The sequence below is a fragment of the Camelina sativa genome, chromosome 15, assembly GCF_000633955.1.
Source record: "Camelina sativa cultivar DH55 chromosome 15, Cs, whole genome shotgun sequence".
Lineage (NCBI taxonomy): Eukaryota > Viridiplantae > Streptophyta > Magnoliopsida > Brassicales > Brassicaceae > Camelina > Camelina sativa.
The window spans coordinates 25,773,273-25,790,887 of record NC_025699.1 but is presented as its reverse complement, the minus strand read 5'-3'; the positions used below and the strand labels follow the sequence as shown (position 1 = coordinate 25,790,887).

At 33.6% G+C, this 17,615-nt stretch overlaps 3 protein-coding genes across 8 annotated transcripts; 1 reads left to right on the top strand and 2 right to left on the bottom strand.

The window, feature by feature from the left end:
- LOC104747545 (putative F-box/LRR-repeat protein At1g56400) lies at positions 2,716 to 4,088 on the top strand. Its single transcript, XM_010469198.2, has 3 exons — positions 2,716 to 3,310; positions 3,469 to 3,642; positions 3,734 to 4,088. The coding sequence occupies exons 1-3, from the start codon at positions 2,771 to 2,773 to the stop codon at positions 4,031 to 4,033; spliced, it is 1,014 nt and encodes a 337-aa protein (XP_010467500.1). The 5' UTR covers positions 2,716 to 2,770; the 3' UTR covers positions 4,034 to 4,088.
- LOC104747544 (protein RRP6-like 1) lies at positions 9,693 to 14,195 on the bottom strand. Of its 6 annotated transcripts, none has more exons than XM_010469195.2 (14): positions 13,850 to 14,194; positions 13,513 to 13,740; positions 13,228 to 13,386; positions 12,828 to 12,986; positions 12,660 to 12,743; positions 12,326 to 12,405; positions 12,185 to 12,235; positions 11,994 to 12,102; positions 11,511 to 11,593; positions 11,263 to 11,308; positions 11,083 to 11,170; positions 10,827 to 10,996; positions 10,235 to 10,357; positions 9,693 to 10,165 (listed from the first exon to the last, which is right to left on the bottom strand). In XM_010469195.2, the coding sequence occupies exons 2-14, from the start codon at positions 13,699 to 13,701 to the stop codon at positions 9,854 to 9,856; spliced, it is 1,653 nt and encodes a 550-aa protein (XP_010467497.1). In that variant the 5' UTR covers positions 13,702 to 13,740; positions 13,850 to 14,194; the 3' UTR covers positions 9,693 to 9,853. The 6 variants fall into 6 exon arrangements, with proteins under 6 accessions (XP_010467497.1, XP_010467499.1, XP_010467496.1 ...); XM_010469197.2 differs by having other exon boundaries at positions 13,859 to 14,194; XM_010469194.2 differs by having other exon boundaries at positions 13,916 to 14,194.
- LOC104747543 (putative F-box/LRR-repeat protein At5g54820) lies at positions 14,428 to 15,707 on the bottom strand. The gene is made up of 3 exons (XM_010469191.2): positions 15,144 to 15,707; positions 14,819 to 14,992; positions 14,428 to 14,727 (listed from the first exon to the last, which is right to left on the bottom strand). Exons 1-3 carry the CDS (start codon positions 15,654 to 15,656, stop codon positions 14,428 to 14,430), a joined length of 987 nt encoding a protein of 328 aa, XP_010467493.2. The 5' UTR covers positions 15,657 to 15,707.

Below are 17,615 nucleotides of genomic sequence, written 5' to 3'. Positions count from 1 at the left end.
AAACTCCTAGCGCCCATCAGTGACGACGTAGCCTGTAGTGAGGTACAACACCATCCAGCGCCTGCAAATTGGTCTTCTGCTTTCCAGGAACCATCTATAAAGCAGCGGTAACCCGAGAACTCAGTTGGAAGTGTGTTCGTGGCCGCCGGAACCGATAAACCTACAGGGGATAAAACAGAGATACTGATATCCTCCTCGAGTTGTGCCTTCTGCCACCCTGTAGCTTCGCCTTCTGCAATCCTAACAATATCCTCCGGATTCTCCACAATATTTTCATAAACTCGTGCATTCCGGGCTTTCCAAATATACCACATAAGCCAAGGAAACGTCATAAAATTTGCCCCTGGATTTTGCTGTCCTAAGAAGTGGTCCACATTTGCATACACCGATTCCGTCGGAAAGGAGATTGGGCCCACCGGGACATGAGCCAAAGCCCATACCTGTCGAGCAGGAGGGCAAACAAAAATTGCATGATTTATTGTCTCCTCATCCGCTCCACAACGAACACATCCAATGTCACATGCAATACCTCAACGCCCCAGGTTAGCCGAAACCGAAATGCATCCAGTTAGGACTTGCCACATAAAATGTTGAATTTTAGGAGGGCAACGGACCCTCCAAACGCTAGCTAGGAGGGGGGTAATTTCCGGCCCAGAACCACAGGGCTTAAAAGTCCGCGTTTCATCTAAACGTGCTGTGTGATAGCCCGATTTGACTGTATACCGCCCTGTTTTCGTAAAATGCCAACCGAAAAAGTCAGCCCTCTGATTACCACCTAGAGGTATAGCCTGGATCAAATCCACATCGTCTGGAGCAAAATGCTCATAGAGCATGTCCATCTGCCAAGAGTTAGTCTGACGATCAATTAAATGAGTCATTTGAAGGGAGAGGTCCTTTACCGGGCCCCTACTTAAAGCTGGTCTCGGGAATTGAGCTGGCACCCAAGGATAAGACCATATGGAAATGGTGTCCCCGAAGCCAACCCGTTTAATAAGTCCTTTGTTAACCAGAGAGCGAGCGGAACAGATACTCCTCCACCCATACGATGGGGAGTAAGACCTAATTGGATCCAACGGATGCGTATTCCTATAGTACCTACTTTTAAAAACCCTGGCAAACAGGGAATCCGGAGCATCAATTAGTCGCCAAAGCTGTTTAGCCAGCAAGGCTGTATTAAAATCATCCACATTCCTAAATCCAAGACCACCTAGCTGTTTGCTAACGCATAATTTTTCCCAAGCAAGCCAATGCATGCCCCCTGACTGTCCATTAGAACTCCACCAAAAGTTCGCCACCGCACTAGTAAGTTTGGATGTGATTGTTTTAGGGATCCGAAAACAAGACATCACAAAGGTCGGCACAGCAGTAGCTACAGATTTAATCATTACTTCTTTCCCCCCTTTCGAAAGCAAATTTGCCGTCCAACCATTCGTGCGACTTTGAAGCCGTTCACGAACAAAAGAAAAAACTTTGGTTATTTGTGGAAAAATTAAAATAGGGCATAATAGGTTTTTGATTTACATAAAGAATTCACCAAATCTGATTACAAAGGTAACAAATCACACACAAAAAGAAAAAAATCTTTTAATTTCATTTGTTCAATTTAAAAGATTACATTCATAGAAAATTAATACTTTTAAGCATAATAAAAAAAGTGATATAAATGTCAAAATGATTGAAAGCATTTTCCCAATGGTTTCTCAGTTTTAAATTTGACACTTAAGGTAAAGCGTGTTATTTTATTTTATTTATGAAAAGCATCTTCAAGGAAAAATACTAGAAAAAAATATTACTCACTTCATAATGTTTACATTTTTTTTTCAACCAAACATTAATTAGAAAAGAACTCCATGTTTACTATTTTTAACAATATTTATTATAATAAAAAAATATTAACTCAATAATTCATTTAGCCAAATTTTTATATTAAAATGTTAATTTAAATATATTGATCAATTAAAAGTGATTTTATGTGAGAAAATTCATTTAAAATATTAATGTTAGAGAGATTTCTAACTATGTAAAAGATAACTAACTGTAGATATATTTTTTAAGATATTTTTGTAAAGCATATGTATGTTATTAATGACTAAAATGTAAAAAAAACGCGCGCATTATGTAAGATTTAATTTTAGTAAATAAAAACTTTTTGGATGTTTCTTGCTAACTAAAAATTAGTTAGATGCATTCTCAAATCAAAATTGTGAAGCTACAATATCTTTGTTCAAAACTCAAAGATAAATATTTAATAAAATAAGCTAAATAGAGGTCAAAGAGGTTTAATGATTGAAAAAATCATAAACCAGAAAGAAAGAAAAAATCAAGACTTTCAAAAGCTTATGATTGTAAGAGGTAAAGTCAACTAATTGTAAAAAGTATTTTTAAAACATACTTTCAAAAAGCGCGCATCTAACATTTTGATCAAATCTTGAAAAAGCTTGCCCATTATGCAATAATTAATTTAATTTTTAGTAAAAACAACAAAAAATGATGTTTCTTGCTCAATAAAAATTAATATTAAGTATTCTCAAATCACAATTATCTTAGTTGGAAACTCAAAGATAAATATTTAATAAAAAAGCTAAATAGAGGTCAAAGTGGTTTAATAAAAAAAAATCACAATGCAGAAAAAAAAAAATCAAGACTTTCAAAAGCTTATAAATAGATAAGCTTCTGAGGTGCTAAAGCCACTGGTTTAATCATAAACACCATCTTCTGAGGTGCTAAACCCACTGGTTTAATCATAAACACCATCTTCTCTCTTTTCACAATGGTTTCAACAAACACCTCAGATTTCTTGTCGAGTCTTCATGATTCCCTTTTGGTTACGATAATCTCGTTGTTACCGTTCAAAGAATCAGTACGAGCGAGTGTTCTTTCAAAGAGATGGAGAAATCTCTGTCGTGAGACGACAAGTCTTGTCTTCAAAGAGTCCGAATTTGTTACACTTTCGGAGTTTGATAGATTCATCGTCGAACCCTCAGTTCGTGGAAGGGTTTTCTTTGTTGGTGTTATGCTTGACTGGGTCTCAAAGTTTACTGGCAACGTTATCGAAAACTTTGAGATTCATCTCTTTCTGCCCACGGATTTCGAGAGAGATCTAATGTCTCTCATCGAATTCGCCACCTCCCGACAAGTCAAAAACATAGTTCTTAATCTCTCAGATCGTACCCCGACAGACTTAATAAGCTCATTTTTAATTTGTATATTCAGATCCCAGTATCTTCAGAAGAACGAACAAGATGTTTCTTATCTCCTTTTCAATCTTTTATATGTTAGATCTTTAACCGTTTGCTCTTTCTTCCTTCAGGTAAATTGTTTTTCACGTACTCTATTAGCTATCTAAGATTCATAATATCACTAGATCATTCATTCGATATTATTGTTATATTTCGCTTCCACAAAATGACAAAATCTACATCACTAGATCGTTCACTACATCTTAACATATTTTTTTCTTTGAAAAAGGTGATCCAAGATTGTGACTATCCTATGGCTTTGCATGGTCCGATGAAAACTCGACATTTGGTGATGCGAACAAATATGCACCCAAATGACTTCGGAGGAATTAAAATATTTCTCAATAGCTGTCCGGAACTGGAATCTCTCACTTTTGATTTAGTTACTACTAGTCCTTTCGTGGTAAGTTATTTCTGTTTGTTTTAATCTTTAATATCTCTCACATTATCTTGCCATTTGGTATAAAACGCTGAACTTTAATTGGATTATGCAGAGAGTTTGGTCTTCATTGGTGATAGATCCGGTAACGCATTGGCTTACTAGCAAATCGTACGATTGTTTGGAGAAAACGCTCAAGGTTGTGAAGGTAAAGAACTTTCGTGGAAGCTCGAAAGAGTTACATTTGCTTCAATACCTGATTCGTAATGGGCGTGTGCTGGAACGAGTTGACCTGTACGAGGAAAAGGGATTGGACCATAAGCAGAAGACGTGGATAATGGCTGGAGTCGAGGAGGTTCAGAAGACTCTCAAGAAAGATTCGAGTCATTTAAAAATTACTCTATACAATGCTTGATTGAAGCATTTTCTTGATTTTCTGGTGAAAAGTGTAGACTCATTGAGTGATCTTTTCTGACTTTGTTTTATTTCATGTTAATGGTCTGTATTTCAATGATTTATTTGGATCAACTTCTTCAGTTGTTTAAGTTTATCATTTTCTTGTTTGGCTTGGTTAGAAAAACAACTGATAACTAAGAAATGAAATACTAGTTTGCTTAGTTTGGAAACTTGTACTCGTTTCAGTTTGGTTTTGTTTTGTTTCGTTTCTAAAGTTTAAGTATATGTTTGATCATCACTATTTACAACATGAAGTTAAATCCAAATCCAAAAAAAAATTGTTTTAAGTTTTTAAATCTTCTAACCAATTTGATTGATTTTTTTTCTTTGCATAGTGATTTTATTCAATTCCATTTATAGTTTTTTTTTCCTTTATATAGATTTGAATGTGATATTGTACCTAAATGAGTTGATTTTTTTCCATTTAGATATGTATTAGTGAATCTATCCTCACATATGTTCAATTTTAGTAATTTGACACGATTTTTTTTTTTTGTTGTCAAAATTGAAAAATTAATTTAAATACATATTTATATATCTACTTACATGTCTGGATCAATTTTAATTTTTATATTTTACCTTTTTTATGCAAAAAAAAAGAAAAGTAAAGAAATTATCACAATTTTTGCTTTCTTTCTTTTCTACGTCTTTTAAAGAAAAGTGAAACGGCCGGCTCTTTTCTTTTTTCTTTTTTTTTGGGCAACACCCATTTTTTTTTTAATTCAGTATTAGCTACTGTATCATACTCACTAACATCATAATCTCAATAAAACTCAACGGCGTAAATAAATAACAATATTAAACCAGAAATACCATAGATAAACTAATAATAAGTAATAACTAATCCAATAATCATTCCAACATAAACAAGTAATAAATCAATTACAAATCATTAAACATCAAATCAGCAACCTAGCAACATTCTAACGACTCAACTCTAGTAATCCAAACAACAACCAATCGAGCCACTTGAACATCACCATCTTTATTTTCATGATCCCACAGTCACACTTTGCAATTACCTGCACCACAAACAACAATTGATATGCATGAGTGTTGCCATAAACACTCAATGAGGCAATCCTTCCATCTACTGAGCTATACACGTAGGCAATTGAGAAACCAATGTTCAACAATCAACAAACAACATAATCAAACCAGGAAAAGCAAGTATTAGCCGTCTGCTGAAGGTTGGTGTCGACCAACACATTCCTTTGTGTCGATCGACACTGACATGATTGGTGTTGACCGCACACTCCTTGTGTTGATCGACGCAAGCCGCCTTGTGTTGATCGACGCTTGTGTCGATTGATGCATGCTCGACATTTTCCGAAAACTCTAATTTGCGTCGACCGACACCTCCACATGCGTCGATCGATGCTCATTAGGTTTCTCGCGCCGTCCTCGTATTTGTGTCAATCGACACACTCTTTCTATTGGTCGATACAGATGCCGAGCATCGTTTTCCTACGATCTCCAACGCAGATCTCCGACTCCAAACATCTCCAATGTGGCTGAGGCTCACCCAGAAGCCACCAAAATTTATTGGGAACACAAAAACAACTACAAGCAAGCAAGGAGTCAATCACAGAACTCAAAGAACACCAAAACAGAGAATTCTCAATCCTAGATCAGACAGGGTCATGCACTTCAACAAGAAGATTCCACCCAAAACTGATGAGTTCAACGCCACAACAAGGCTCCAAACTCGTCATTAGCCCTAGATCTCCACCCACAGGGACAAATATCTCCAAAAACAGCTTAGAACTCTCAGGAAACTCACAAGAAAAAAATTTCTCCTTTTCTAAAATCTCTGGAATCATGGACAAATGAGGATACTGTCAAAACCTAGGTCGAGCTCCAGCTTATAAACCCCGGTTTAGGGTTTTCCTTAACCGAAGCGCTCTAATTCGACGATTTAAAACAATCCGATCGAACTAGAAATTGGTAGTGTCGATCTACACACATCCGTAAACCATCCAATTTGGTTCGCGGATGTTATAATAAGATTTGTTATATATATGTGTGTATATATATGTATAAATATATTAATAATATAAGAGATATATAATTGATATGATTTACATGTTATCTAATATATGAATTTTTTAGCTCTAGTTCATTAACATATAGTCCACAAAATGAAAATCCAATTTATGATAACGAAAAAAAGGTTGTTATAAATTTTTGTAAAATTAGACAAATCATTTATCAATTTCATTTATTTATCAGAGTTGAATGTCTATGGTGTTGTACACATAACCTATGTTTGTTTAAGTATGTATTTATGTGATGATTATAGTTCATATAGTTAACAAGATCTTTTTATTGTTTGTATGTGTGACATTATGTTGGCGTATACTTCACATAGCTGACTATCATTTTCCCTATTATTTCATTGAAAATTAGAGTACTTAAGATTCAAAAACGATTTTAAAAAAACTACCATTTAAACACTAATTGCTTGAGTAATTACCCGATGCACTTAATTTTACACAAAAATGTAATTTGTGCACAATTTTATAAATTTACACACAGATTTGAATAAATATCAGATTTTTTGTGGCGTTTATACTAAAGTTTTAGAGTGGTTATGGAAATAGATAGATTTCCTTATTTTAAACTCTTAAATTATATTTAATTATAAAGGAAAACTAAGAGAATTTTAGGTCGGGGTAAACTGCAGGACAAATTTTTCAAAAAAAATAAAATAAATATTTTACTATAAAAACTGTTGTTTGTCGTACTTACATTAAAATCAATTCTAACCTATCTGACTAAACGATTCAGAAGCTACTGAAATTCGTCTTTTTCTTTTTATAGTTAGTCTATTTCCCTTTTATATTTTATAAAAATATATAAGCTAAAATCGCATATATGACGATATAAAATAGAACTAAATATTTTTTTAATCAGTAGCGTATGTTTTAGTTATTAAAGAAAATATTGGGCATGATTAGTTACGACTGTAACTTTAGATTTTTGATTATAAACTTTAAGTTGTAGATTTTGATGTGGCGGTAGATTTTTTTGCTGGAGTATTTTGGTTGTAGAAATTAAAGTTTGGAAATGTGTTTTAAAAAGAAAGGTAAAATGCATTTTTGTTAAGTTTTTTAAAGCATTTGCCAGTCAAGCCCATCGATGATTTGCATAGTTTTCAAAATCTCAAGCTACAACATAAAAATAGTAGATAGACAATTAAGGGCTTAATTGTAGGGAAAATTACTAGTTTAACCCAAATTGAGCAGTTAATTGCTAGATTAGCTCATAAAATTTAAGGGTTAGTTGAGTTATTTTCATACCTAAAATACCATTTTTTGCTTTGTTAGGAAAAAAAAGAAGTCAATATTACCCTTGGTTAAAAATACCTGTAATTTCGTTTAAAAAAAAAAAAAAGTCTGCCAAACAAGTAATGACAGATTAATTTGTAAGTGGCAGATTTTTTGTCCATGACAAACTTTTTTTGGCAGACTTATTTTGGATAGCAGATTAATTTGAAAAGTTTGATAGCAGATTTGTTTTTTACAGCAGATTTATTTGAAATGTGTACGACAGATTTTTTTTGAACAACATATATTTTTAACGCGACAGACTTATTCATAAAGTCATGACAGATTTTCATTATTTTAGACAATTTTTTAGGAATTTTGTGGCAGATTTTTTTATTGTTGCAACAGTTTTTTTTTTTTCCTTCAAAAATCTGTCATATTGCGACAGATTTATAAACGGAAAAATAATTACTAGTTTGACATCTAGTGGTGACAGATTTTTTTTAAGTTATGACTGATTTTGGATTGAAGAGAAAATCTGTTGTTTTCTAAAATCTTTTTAAAATTGCTATATTGACCTACATTCACACTATATATTGTGGCAGATTTTCTTATGTTATGACAGTTTTGTTTTTTCTACTATAAAATCTGCTGCTTGATAACAGATTTATTATATATGAATAAAATGATAACAGATTTGTTTTTTTGTTAATATAGTGACAGCAGATTTGTTATCTGTAATGACAGATTAATTAATCCTTCGTCTTAATAACATCTCAATTATGGAGAATCTAGAGGCTGCGACTAGAACCCTAATTCATCCCGATAAATTTAGCACTCCTTATGTTAAAGAAATCTATAACTTTGCCTTATTCTCCTCTCTATCGTGTATTCATGTGCACCTCTCTTCTTCTGAATAACGAGTACCAAGAAGAAGCAAGAAAGAGGACTGCGAAAAAGGAAGGGTGTGGTTGATAAGGAGTGTCGCTACTACTTGGATATGGACATGGACATGAACAAATATGATTGCAGGTTAAAGAATCATACTCTAATTTCATCACTCTAGGAAAACAAATATAAATGTATAAGCTTATCAACTACTGGAGGATTTCCGGAGGTGGAGATTAGTTGCATAATACTTAATCTTGTAAACAATTTTGTTCTTTTAAAAGTGTTACAGTTATGTGATGCTTCAGAGCATATTAGTGAAGATGAGGAATCTAGAATCTAGATGTATAGATGATGGTTCATAACCACTAGGTATGGTGCATCTCTGAATTTTGCCTCTTTCTTTCCGGTAAAAGAAGTCTTTGTTTTGTGAGGATATTGTCTCAATTCCATTGAATAAGGTCATTAATTGATAATGATATACCTCCTTTCTTATATATGATTCTTTGAAAACATATTTCTACTCCATTTTAATTTACTTTCTGGCTATTGTTGATACAATATGTTCTTGTTGTTCATGTTTGGATTATGTAAGCATCTAGCTGAAAATTTTCGTTACGTAGTGGTTTATATTCATAATTGAATCCAAACCTTGCTTAATGCTTCTGGTGATATAAAAAATTACAATGGAACAACATAAAAGTTTTAATCTAGCATAGAAAACAGGAGAGGAAGAGGTCAATCAAATTGCGTCCAAGCTGTCAACGAAGACCAAGGTCTACACTTATTGAAACAATATAACTAAAACATTGATCATTCAGGAACAAGGAGAGAGTATTAAGCAAACCCACGCGTATGCCTGGGGGGCACTCATCTAGTAGAAGGTAATAGGTGAAAGAGAATCCGATAAGAAACAATGGTTTAGTTGGTTTAAAAAAAAGAAACAATTGTTGGGTTCCTAAAGTTTTAATTGAAGAGAATTAATTTTTATTTTATCACTTAATTTTTATTTCTTATTTCATTTTTGATTGGGCTTTTGGTAATTTAAACACAATATTGTGTCATTCTAGTTTTTCTTTAAAAGAGGGTGTCAATCGAGCAATATTTTTCCAAATTTGTGTCAATCTGGTCTATATTCACTTAATTGTAATACAAAAAGTCACCTATTCTAATACTGTTTTCGTGAAAACATGCTTAACTACATAGTTCAGATGGGATCTAGTGGTATCCACAAAAACTTAGCAAGTATAAACAATCAAAAAATATTTTCATAACTCTCCGAAAAATATTTGTTAACTCCGTTTACGTTGTGTAATGATGATGTTGTGTAATTTACCATAGTCTCTACTCTTGTTAGTTTCCCCGACGCCCTAAAAATGATGCCTGAATCCACAACTGGCATAACCTGCATAACATACTTTTGCGCCCAATACTTCTTTTTAGTTTATTAAACGCAGTGACAAGTACTATGTTTCGTTTTTGGGTTAATTCAAAATTCAGTTAACATGTAGAAATACATGTCTACTTGTTGTACATACAAGTCAAGATAGATTGTCTACGGTTGGACTAATACACAAAACAGCGACCAAAACATTGCACACTGTACCACAAAAGCTAAAGGGCTAAATGTTAAGAAAGCCCCGTTTTAGACTCATGAATCTCCTATGCTTCTCACTTCTCCTAATCATATCTTCATCTTCTCTACTTTTTGAGTCATTCTCTGACTCATCATCATCTTCTATAACTACAATTTCTGTACTACTTGTCTTTGGCACTTGAGTCATCGATAGTGATCCCTTAGAAGGCATTTCCAAAGCCCTATTCGAAGCATCCCCTCTTTCCCAGCCCTGTTCATCAGTATCATCATCATCATCCAGCACTATGACATTATCTGGCTTCGACTTGGACACTTTGACAACTTCCTTTGCCTGCAACTTGTTTGTCAGTAGATTAATACAATTTTCTACAAATCTCTTTAATTATAACACTATATAAAAACTCACTTTGTAATCACTGTCAAACTTCCTCTTTGACGGCAAAACTCCAACATCACTGCTTTGTTTCTTCAAATAAGCTGTGAATTCTGTGCCCGGTTTCTCAATCATAGGTTTGATAGTTTTCTCAAACTAAAAAAAAAAAGCCATAGAGTAAAAGATCACATTGAATAATTTACCAAGTGCATGCAATAAAACAGTCATGACTCATATGGCTATAAAGAAAAATCACCAAAACTACTAGACATCTGATTAGCAATAAGCCCTTGCAAATAACTCTCCTATAGTTATAGTTTTTTGCAAGTTCACATGCTATTGAAGGGTGCAACATTCCGAACCTAATAAACCTGGTTCTTTGTGACCTAATCAATTAAATCAAGCAAACATCATATATGATCACTGCTAATTGCTTTTCACCAAGCAAATACCCCCAACTAGAACCTTAAAACACATTCTTTTTTAACAAATATACTCGATGACTTCACTCGTTGCCAAAACCACTCCAGGATTAAAAGGCACTCACATTTTTTTCTTAGTCCTTCTGTAAACAGAAAGAGACCCAAAAAGAGTTACAATAACAATTCATAACATAATATCTTACTGTTCCAGGACGCCAATCTTTTAAAGATTGAACAACTGGCTCGAATGCCGCTGCATTTTGCATTGCTCGTCTGATGACACTGATCACAGCGTCAAAATTACGCTCGATGTAAGGATGCTTTGACTTCAACAACCGGCGCAACTGGCCAACATTAATTGGCATATCCTTGGCTATTATATAATAAAACGAATTAGACCAAGTTAGGAACCACCGACAAATATCCAAGGACCTGGAGATGAAATAGTAAAATATCTACCTATATCAATAAGTGTTTTGTTTGGCAATACATAACCGGTGCTCTCATCATCTGCACGTGCAATCTGATCTCGCCATTCACAAAGCCCCTGTAAGTCAGCAACTACTAAGTAACCTTCATATGATGATATGAAAGGCAGATGACGGGTGTCTTGGATTATTGCGCAAGTTGCGAACATACCGCAATAATGGCAAGTTGAACTGCATTGAGATTACCTGTCTGAACCCTAACAAATGCCAAAATGGAAACACAACAACATATTAAATTAAGTTAACAAACCATGCATAAGGATTTGAATCTAATAGGGTACTGCTCTTCCATATAAAAAGCAAGAAAGCAATTGACCAAACAAAAGAACAGGTACACCAGGCAATAAATAAAACTCAAGCAAATATTTTCTTTCATGAAGGGGGCAATAAGCAACAAACCCATGAACGTGAAGATATGAATCCCCAGTCAAAAGCTCTTTCTCATATAGTTGCATGCACACATCGTAACTGCGTTTGTAAACCTGTTAGTATGGGTACCTTCGTCAATATGATTATCCAAAATTTTGAAGAAGACCATGGACACAACAGAAAACGTTAGATTATAGATATAAACGAATTAATGCCTGATCTTCATGCGCCAACTAAGAAGCCATGGGATACACGACAAGGAGACACAGACCGAGAAAGAAGAATAAATTTATGTTTAATAAGCCATGCATATGATTTCTATTAATAAAGAGCTTAACGGTATGTTTAAAGTTATTGGGTGAAAGTAAAGGGAACAAGAGTCACGACTCTTATTTTGGGAGGAATCCTGTATTTTCATGTTTTTAATAAAGTTAGGTGTTTGTTTATAGTATCCTCTCTACTCTATCAGTCACCCTTGAATCAAAATCTAAGAAAAGAAACTTAGATTGTTACCTCTATTAGAGGAGAGTCAGATTGCTCGTTTTCCTTTGCCATTATGTGCAAATCTATTTGCATTACATCATAAATGTACAAAAGATAATGGGTATCTTCTCTAGCATATCTGCCATTATATGCAAATGTGTGAGCTCAACACAACCAATGCAAAACAATAATGAAAGAGACTAGACAGAGAATATACAAACCTTGTCATTACATCCGGAAGGGGTCGTATTCTCCAGTCTGCATTTTGGTATCTGCAGCCAAGTAGCAAAATAGAAATTGAACGAAGAGTGAGAGGATGACAATGCAAGAATAAAAGTTAACGAGATTGGATTGTTATGCACTCTTTGTTTGCAGCAACTCCACAATAATGCTTCAGAAGAAATTCGAGACTCTTTCTCTCCAGCTTTAGCACCCTTGAGGCCTGACATAAAACAAAAAGTGCTTCTTAAGATTTTACGGATACTTTAAACCATGAGAACCATCAAACTAAAACTATCATTTCATAGCCACAAGAATGTTATGAACATCAGTAAAGAAATACATGGACAGAAAAGTTAACTTTTTCACCATTTCTACCATGTCTAGCATACACAAAAACAAAGAAAGAAATATTAAGTTTCATTCTTCTTTACAAGACACACGGCTTTACGAAAACAGAATAACCAGAAATCAAACCTGTCCTGTGTCAAAAAGATTGCAGACATAAATGCCGAAGTCCCGTTGAAGCCAAATAATATCACGATCTGCTCCATGCATTACCTAGTTAAATTAAATGCTTTCATATTGCATTAATCACATTATCCGAATGGTGTAGAAAAGAATTATGCGAGTTGTAGAGAAAACCTTTTTCTTTTTAGGGTCTTTGAAGAGTTCCCTTAGATAAGGACCAATGTGATCCCAAAGCTTGAATGTATCAACAATATAATCCTCGGTTCTGGTGGAGATTTGCATCAAACATGTTAATCCTTGAAAAGATCTATACTGATTATGCTCCAGATCAACCTAAAAGGAATAAAAGACAATAAACTTAGTGAGAAAGATATACCAATTAATATGGAAAGAGACGACACCATAACTAACTCAGAACCTAAGTATTATTTGTCTACTCAATATATAGGGGACAGGAGAGCTTAGTAAAATCAGAAAATTCTCATTCTCATTACAGCCTCCACCAGCATATTGTCACATTCCAAGAACGCATTGCATATTAGACTGAAAAGGAAATCAAAGGAAGGAAAATTACAGCAAACTCTTCAACACTTTGCAATGTGGCAGCTAATTCCTTGAGATCTTTGACTTCTTCAACAATCTTAAAAGGAGTCTCTTCCAATGGGAGAGGCTTAACAGGTTTCTTCTCTATAAGATTATTATTATCCACAAAGTCCATCACCGAAAGTTTCTCCTGCAAAGTATTACAAACATATATGAAACGACCAGGAAGACGCAAACACAAATCACATTCAAAAATCATGAAACAAAACGAAGTATTAGCTTCAAGATACAAAGATCATGTTTCCAAAAGACTAACCAAAGGATGAATGAAGCGAAGACCGTCCTCACTCCTCTCCAAGAAAACATGGTCGAAAGGTTTATTAGCATTGTCCACCAAAATCTTATACTCCTCTTGAGGCTTGTTTATCGTTGCCACATGAAAAGAAACCTTGGCCTTCCCATGATGTCTCGAACTAGCAATTGCTTTCTCTAAATCTTCCTCCATCTTTCGATTCCTCTTGAACTCATCTATGGAGTCCACTAACTGTATAACAAACAAAACGGCAAAGTGTTGAAGAGAGTTAATTCGAAAGCTCAAACCCAAAGCTAAAAGAAGTTTTAGAATTCGAATGGCCCAGACGAAAAAAGACAACATTTTTCACCGCAAAATCGGAAACCCTATAGAACCCTAATCCTTAAAGGAGTTAATTTCACTTCACTGACTTCATGGTGGAAACAACAGAGCCCTTCTTAGATCATCATCATCAAAGGAGAAGAATCCTGTTAACTTTTTTACTAATCCTCAAAATGCAATCAATCGATTTGATTTGGGTATAAAAGCAAAGACCAATTCGGACCAAAAAGGGGAAAACAGCCGATTTCTTTCTTTCTTCTCTTTTTCTGGGTTACCACAATGTGAAGATGACTGAAGAGAGAGAGAGAGAGAGAGAGAGAATCTTAAAAGAGCGTAAACGATGAGTCATAAAGATTGTTTTAAAACCGAACAGAAACGAAGTACAAGCCAAGTCTCTAAACCAAAGTAAACTAGTATATTTCATTTCTTAGTTAACAAATGATTTTTCTAACCAAGCCAAATAAAAGAAAATGATAAACTTAAACAACTGAAGAAGTTGTACCAAATAAAACATTAAAATACAGACCATTAATACGAAATAAAACAAACAAAGTCAGAAAAGATCACTCAATGAGTAATACACTTTTCACGAGAAAATCAAGCATTGTATAGAGTAAGTTTTAAAGGACTGGAAGCTTTCTTGAGATTCTTCTTAAAAACCTCGACTGCAGCCATTATCCACGTCTTCTCTTCATGGTCCAATCCCTTTGCCTCGTAAAGCTCAACTCGTTCCAGCACACGCCCATTACGAAGCAGGTATTGAAGCAAATGTAGCTCGTTCGCGCGTCCACGAAAGTTCTTAAACTTCACAACCTTGAGCGTTTTTTCCAAACACTCGTAAGCTTCGCTAGTAAGCCAATGCGCTAACGGATCCATCACCGATGGCGACCGAACTACCTGCATAATGCGATTTAAGTTAAGCGTCTTACGGAATAGAGAGTTAGTGCGAGAGATTGTTTAAAGATTAAAACAAACAAAAATAACTTACCACGAAACGACTAGTAGTAACCAAATCAATAGTGAGAGATTCCAGTTCCGGACAACTATTGAGAAATATATTAATTCCCCTAAAGTCTTTTGGGTGCATATTTGTCCGCATCACCAAATGTCGAGTTTTCATCGGATCATGCAAAGCCATAGGATCGTCACAATCTTGGATCACCTTTTTCAAAGAAAAAAATATGTTACATTGACACACACACACACACACAAAAAATTAAAAAAAACGTCTGAATATATAGCGATGTAGTGAATGATCTAGTGATGTAGATATTATGAATCTTATTAGATAGATAATAGAAAAACAATTTTACCTGAAGGAAGAAAGAGCAAACGGTTAAAGATCTAACATATAAAAGATTGAAAAGGAGATAAGAAACATCTAGTTCGTTCTTTTGAGGATACTGGCGTCTTAATATACACTCCATTACAAATGATTTTATTAAGTCTTTCTGGGTATGATCTGAGAAATCAAGAACAAAGTTCTTGACTTGTCGGGAGGTGGCGAATTCGGTGAGAGACATTATGTCTCCCTCCAAACCTCTGGGCTGGGAGAGATGAATCTCAAAGTTTTCGATAACTTTGCCAGTAAACTTTGAGACCCAGTCAAGCATAACACCAACCAAGAAAGCGCTATCATGAGGAGTGGGTTTTGCAAATTCAGACTCTTTGAAGACAAGACTTGTTGTCTCACGACAAAGATTTCTCCATCTCTTTGAAAGAACACTCGTTCGTACCGATTCTTTGAATGGTAACAACGAGATTATCGTAACCAAAAGGGAATCATGAAGACTCGATAAGAAATCTGAGGTGTTTGTTGAAACCATTATGAAAGAATGGTGATATCTCAAAAGAAAAGAAAAAAAACAAAGTATAGAGAGAAGATGGTGTTTATGATTAAACCAGTCACCAGTGGCTTTAGCACCTCAGAAGGTTATCTATTTATAAGCTTTTTAAAGTCTTGATTTTTTTTCTTTCTGGTTTGTGATATTTTTTTCAATCATTAAATACTTTGACCAGTATTTAGCTTTTTTAGTTAACTATTTATCTTTGAGTTTTCAACTAAATTAATTGTGATTTGAGAATGCTTATTAATTTTTATTAAAATTAAATTGATTCTTACATGATAGGCGCACTTTTTCAAATTTTTGGTCAATAACGATATATGGTTTTTGAAATTACATTTTAAAATATAGTTTACAGTTAGTTGAACTTTATCTTTCTTTCTTTTTTTTTGACAACATTAGTTGAACTTTATCTTTTACATATTAGTTTGCAATCTTTCTAACATATTATTTTTAAGAAAACATAATTCTTGCTTGTAAGTGCTTTGTTAAAAAAAAAAATTAATATATCTAAATAAATCCATTTCATAATGAGATTTTGGTAAATGAAATTGTGAGATAATATATTTATTATATTATAAAAACTGTTAAAAATAGTAGATACTATGAAGTGAGTAATATTTTATTTTGCTTTTATAGTATTTTTCATTGAAAAATGCTTTTCTATTTAATTTAAAAAGCTGTACCTGGCAAATTTTGATTTGAAACAACACATATATTTTGATGTAAGGGAAAAGTAAATTTTTTCTATTGGTGTATGTAAGGGAAAAAATTAAAATAAAAGATATTTTCTCTTTTCTTTTGCACTAAAAAAAATATTTCTTTTTTTGATGTAAGGGGAAACATTGTAAGGGAAAAGTAAAAATTTTCTATTGGTGTATGTAAGGGAAAAAAATGAAAATAAAAGATATTTTCTCTTTTCTTATATACTAAAAGATATTTTCTTTTTTTTGGGTGATTTGTTACCTTTTGTAACCAGATTTGGTGAAATATAATTTATATTAATCAAAAACCTATTATGTCCTTACTTTTAAATTTTCCACAAATGAGAAACTTCTAATTGATAGAAAGGGTTCAATTGAGAAATTGAGTGATATTTTTGTTTTCACCATTTGATAGACTCCTAGATGTGAATCTATGTCTAATGACACTTTTGAGCCACAACTTCTTGATTCTTGTCCAGTTCCCTAAGTAGTCCATTAATTGCTTGAACTTTTTGGATCTTAATCTTGTTTAAGGACCCGTCGGGACGATCAATGCTTTCTCTAATGCTTCCTCCTGTACAAGCTGCTTCTCTGTTACAAACTCCTCAGTGACTTTGTCTGGTTCATATGGTTGGATTGGGCTGGCCATGATCTCATCAGCATTGTTTTTTTTCGGTAGATTTTTTTTGTCTCGAGATTTTAGTAGATATAAGAGCATCCTTTTTGTTCATATCCAAACATTTTTTCAATTAATTTCATTATTAAATCAATTAAAAGAGAGGTTAGTAGTGTCTATGGGAAGACAGTATAACAAAGAATATGAATGTCTTAAAATCTTAATTTATTGTTATTTTTTTAAAGACACCCACCCCCTCCATTATCTTACCAGCCAAGGTGGTCTAATAATAGGCCCTTGCAAGCTATTCTTTAAGCATTTAGTTTGTTTCTATGACACAACCCAACTGCAATATAATGTATATTTCGTGGGAGAAATATTCTAAACTCTAAAGTATAGTTTTATTTTATATATCGAATAAATATAAAATTATATTATATATTATTCAACCTTTAAAAATCTATTTTAAATCAAGTTTATCCCATGATAGAATGTCAATGTAATTTAGAAAAGTTTCGCGAAATTAAAATACAACTTTATGGTCTTGATGTAAGAAAAACAAAACTTTATATATATGCATGGTCTTGAAGCGAAACCAAAGTCGTAGACTAAAGTATGGTT